The following is a 4,582-nucleotide window of genomic DNA, read 5'->3' as shown; positions in this document are numbered from 1 at the left end:
TAAGCAAATTTAATAAGAAAATATTCTATTTCGAGAGTATCAACTGTACATATTAAGAAAGAAGTTGGTGCGTAGAAACTTTACTTATTTTCTTTTTATTGAATTGTTCATCAAAAAATGTCTTTGGGACCCGCTTTGTGACTTATCCGTTCCTCTGCTCAGTGGGAGGACCCGCATTGGTTGGTGCATTGGTTTGGTTGGTAGGAGTAACATCGTGCTCTCTCCCGAATGACATTGTCGGAACCCATTTCTTAATTTTTGCAAAGACGGAGTGTTTTATTTATTGCAAGCTCCACTAGTTTCCGAAAAGACTTGGCGCCCCGGACTCACGGACTCGCCATGCCGCCTCGACGGAGTCCTGAACCCGACCGACCTAGAATGGACACAAACACGATAATAATTTCCATTGGTATATGTTATCGGACCGCACATTTCTTAAGAATTGTCGAAAGAATATGTCAAAAATGGAATGGGTACGAGTAAAATGCGCAGGATGATTGTGGACAAATATTAAAAATCAGAGGATATGACCAGTTCGTTCGCAAAATGATGTGAGATGGATTGTTTCAATGAATTTGGGAGCACAATAGTCAAATAGTGGGGTTGGTGACCGCACGACGGGGGCTCATGCAAAAGCGAGTCAATACCATGGAGTCAAATAAGACCATTTTATAATCCCACTTGTACTTCAAAAATACTGAGAAGAGCACAAGTCATTTGAGCAGAAAAAGTAATTTAGTGCTAATTTCTAGGGGTCACAATTTCATGGATTTTTATTTTTATTTTATTAAATCAATTTTTGGTCTGTGCCCTTAAAATCATTTTCCTTTCAAAGATTAAAGTAAATTGCCAAATTGGGAACTAAACATTTTACCAGAAAAGACATAAATATTGAGCAAAAGAAATTTCGAAATGAAACGAAATAAGCCTAAAAGAAATCGATCACTCTTATCTTTTTTTTTCCTTAAACATCGTCATTAAAAGAATTTGTCTTGATATTACTTATTAGATTCCTCCAATGATGCATTTCCGAGGTCTTCCTTCCCGTGACGTAACCCGAGAGCCATCCTCATTGTTCCCCAACTGGGGAGGCCATTTCTTGTTAGTGCCTGGTGGAACAGGGTCAATGTGCCTAGTCATCACTTAAACGACACCAAACACCGGTTCACTCCCTCCTATGATTTCCCTATTCAAAATCTCCACCCGGTCGGGAATTTCAATTCGGAAACCATCTTTGACCCGTCGACTAACCCGTCGGCCTAACCTACTCGACACTCAATGGCGGGCGGGCCTCTCCTCTATTTAAACGTCCGATTTGTAGGTGAACAGACTCAGGAAATTCACTAGCTTCTTTAGCGCATGTGAATTTCCTTCAGAGCAAACACACACAAAAAACGCCACCGCGCTCTTCCTCTCTCTCGCGTTCGCTCGCTCGCTCCTCGCTCGATTTCGACTCCTCTTCTCGGGCTCTCGGCCGCTCTAGACGTTCGCATTCACACGAGCGCGAAGATGGACATGGACACGGCAGCGTGCAACGGCGAGGGCTCCCTCGGGCTCTGCGCGGGGGCAGGCGGTGACCCACTCAACTGGGCGCGGCTGCCGCGGCCCTCACGGGGAGCCACCTCGATGAGGTGAAAAGGATGGTCGAGGAGTCCCGGCGGCCTGTGGTCCGCCTCGGTGGTGAGACGCTGACCATCGCACAGGTGGCGGCCATTGCGGGGCGGGAGGCCGGCGCGGCGGTCGAGCTGTCGGAGGCGGCCCGGGCGGCAGTCAAGGCCAGCAGCGACTGGGTGATGGAGAGCATGAGAAACGGCACGGACAGCTACGGGGTCACCACCGGCTTCGGCGCCACCTCGCATAGGCGGACCAAGCAAGGTGGTGCTCTGCAGACGGAGCTCATAAGGTAAAAAAAGAAAAGTGCTACTTCGATATATTTCTTTAAATTCTCATTCGGTTGTTTTTATTAACAAATATTTGCAGATATATCGAAAATACTTGTCAAGCAATCGATAATGAAAAAAAAAAATGCTGATTTTAGGAGATGGGTGCGATAATACGTTATTCGGGAATTGTAATTATCAAGAAGTGCATATTTAAAAAAAAAATCAAGTAAAATCCTTTATTTTAATTTAAAATTAACACTTGTCATCTGTGGTATAAATGGTCCCCCGTGAAGGGCTGCCAAGTGCTGGCTAAGCTTCCTTTCCATAAAAGATATATACCCAAACGTGCGAGTATCAATCCAAAGGCCAAAATCAATTTCTCTATATTTTTTAAATATTAGGTAACCAAAAATAATATGGGAGAAGATTAATTAATTTCGAAGACGACCCGTAATAATTACTTTTTGAATACCTAATTTCTCATTTTTTCAATTAATGAGACTTACCTTTGCTATAATTAAATAAGTGTCTAAATCAATATTCACATTTCCTTTGCTATAATTAATAATATGTGGCTGACGAAATTTTCCGATTGAGCCAGGTTCTTGAACGCCGGCATATTCGGCAACGGGACCGAGCCGTGCCACGTGCTGCCCCACTCAGCGACCCGGGCCGCGATGCTCGTGAGGATCAACACCCTCCTCCAGGGCTACTCAGGCATCCGTTTTGAGATCCTGGAGACCATGGCCAAGCTCCTCAACCGCAACATCACCCCGTGCCTGCCTCTCAGGGGTACCGTCACGGCCTCAGGCGACCTGGTCCCCTTGTCCTACATCGCCGGGCTTCTGACGGGCAGGCCCAACTCGAAGGCGGTCGGGCCAAATGGCGAGTCCCTGAACGCCGTCGAGGCCTTCCGCCTTGCCGGGATCAAGCACGGGTTCTTTGACCTGCAGCCCAAAGAGGGCCTCGCGATCGTGAATGGCACGGCAGTCGGGTCTGGGCTCGCTTCCATTGTCCTGTTCGAGGCGAACATCCAGGCCGTCCTCTCAGAGGTTCTGTCGGCGATCTTCGCCGAGGTGATGCAAGGGAAGCCGGAGTTCACTGACCACTTGACCCACAAGCTCAAGCACCATCCCGGACAAATTGAAGCTGCAGCTATAATGGAGCACATCTTGGATGGGAGCTCCTACGTGAAGGACGCTCAAAAGCTCCACGAGATCGACCCTCTCCAGAAGCCGAAGCAGGACCGATATGCGCTCCGCACGTCCCCGCAGTGGCTCGGCCCCCAGATCGAAGTGATCAGGGCCGCCACCAAAATGATCGAGAGGGAGATCAATTCTGTCAACGACAACCCGCTGATCGATGTCTCCAGGAACAAGGCTCTCCATGGAGGGAACTTCCAGGGGACCCCGATTGGCGTTTCCATGGATAACACCCGTCTTGCCATCGCCTCCATCGGCAAGCTCATGTTCGCACAGTTCTCCGAGCTCGTTAACGACTTCTACAACAACGGGCTGCCCTCTAACCTGTCTGGGGGACGGAACCCGAGCCTGGATTATGGCTTCAAGGGAGCCGAGATCGCCATGGCCTCATACTGCTCGGAGCTGCAGTTCCTTGCCAACCCTGTGACCAACCATGTCGAGAGCGCGGAGCAACACAACCAGGACGTGAACTCCTTGGGCCTGATCTCGTCGAGGAAGACTGCAGAGGCCGTCGACGTGCTGAAGCTCATGTCCTCCACCTTCCTGGTCGCCCTGTGCCAGGCCATCGACCTGAGGCACCTGGAAGAGAACCTCAAGAGCGTGGTCAAGAACATGGTGAACCAAGTGGCCAAGAAGGTCCTCTACGTCGGGTCCAACGGCGAGCTCCACCCGTCGCGGTTCAGCGAGAAAGACCTGATCAAGGTGGTCGACCGGGAGCACGTCTTCGCCTACATTGATGACCCCTGCAGCGCCGCGTACCCCTGATGCAGACGCTGAGGCAGGTCCTCGTGGACCATGCGCTGGACGACGTCGACCGGGAGAAGAACCCCAGCACCTCCATCTTCCAGAAGATTGGGGCTTTCGAGGAGCAGCTCAAGGCACTCCTCCCGAAGGAGGTTGAGAACGCGAGAGCTCAGTTCGAGAGCGGGAACTTGGCGATCGCTAACAAGATCAGGGGGTGCAGGTCGTACCCATTGTACAGGTTCGTAAGGGAAGAGCTCGGGACCGGTTTGCTCACGGGGGAGAAGGTCGGCTCACCGGGCGAGGACTTTGATCTGGTGTTCTCCGCCATGTGCGAGGGCAAGCTGATCGATCCTTTGCTGGAGTGCTTGCGGGACTGGGATGGTGCTCCGCTTCCCATCTGTTAGGAACTTTTCCAAATCCTGAAGACTGCCTCATAATTTGATTTGCCCTATTCTTGGTATGTACTTAGAGAGTTTTTCATGGTCGAGAAACTGCGGTTAAAATTGTAATGTCTCTTATGTCTTTTGTTCAGTTCTTTCTTATTCAAACCCCCCCACCACGATGTCTATTTGTACTTGGAACTTCGTCAGTGTAACAACAATGTTGAAACACGTGAAGGAAAATATTATACAACATACATTTCGTTACATTCTTCATTCTTATAAAGGATCGCGACATTTGCTCTGCGTTGTGAGCTAATTGTTATCGGGTACATCTTATTGTATCTCCTAACTTGACCCTACCAAATGTAGA

At 49.3% G+C, this 4,582-nt stretch overlaps 1 protein-coding gene across 1 annotated transcript; it reads left to right on the top strand.

The window, feature by feature from the left end:
* The first annotated feature begins 1,377 nt into the window (after nucleotides 1-1,377).
* Nucleotides 1,378-4,360, top strand: LOC104454228 (phenylalanine ammonia-lyase). Its single transcript, XM_010069016.3, is given in 4 exon segments — nucleotides 1,378-1,588; nucleotides 1,591-1,903; nucleotides 2,485-3,845; nucleotides 3,848-4,360. Coding segments are annotated over 4 exon segments (2,139 nt in total). The 5' UTR covers nucleotides 1,378-1,509; the 3' UTR covers nucleotides 4,234-4,360.
* Nucleotides 4,361-4,582: the final 222 nt, after the last annotated feature.

The sequence above is a fragment of the Eucalyptus grandis genome, chromosome 7 (genome assembly GCF_016545825.1).
Source record: "Eucalyptus grandis isolate ANBG69807.140 chromosome 7, ASM1654582v1, whole genome shotgun sequence".
Lineage (NCBI taxonomy): Eukaryota > Viridiplantae > Streptophyta > Magnoliopsida > Myrtales > Myrtaceae > Eucalyptus > Eucalyptus grandis.
Note: the sequence above shows the minus strand (reverse complement) of the source record. Positions and strands in the feature narration are given on the sequence as shown.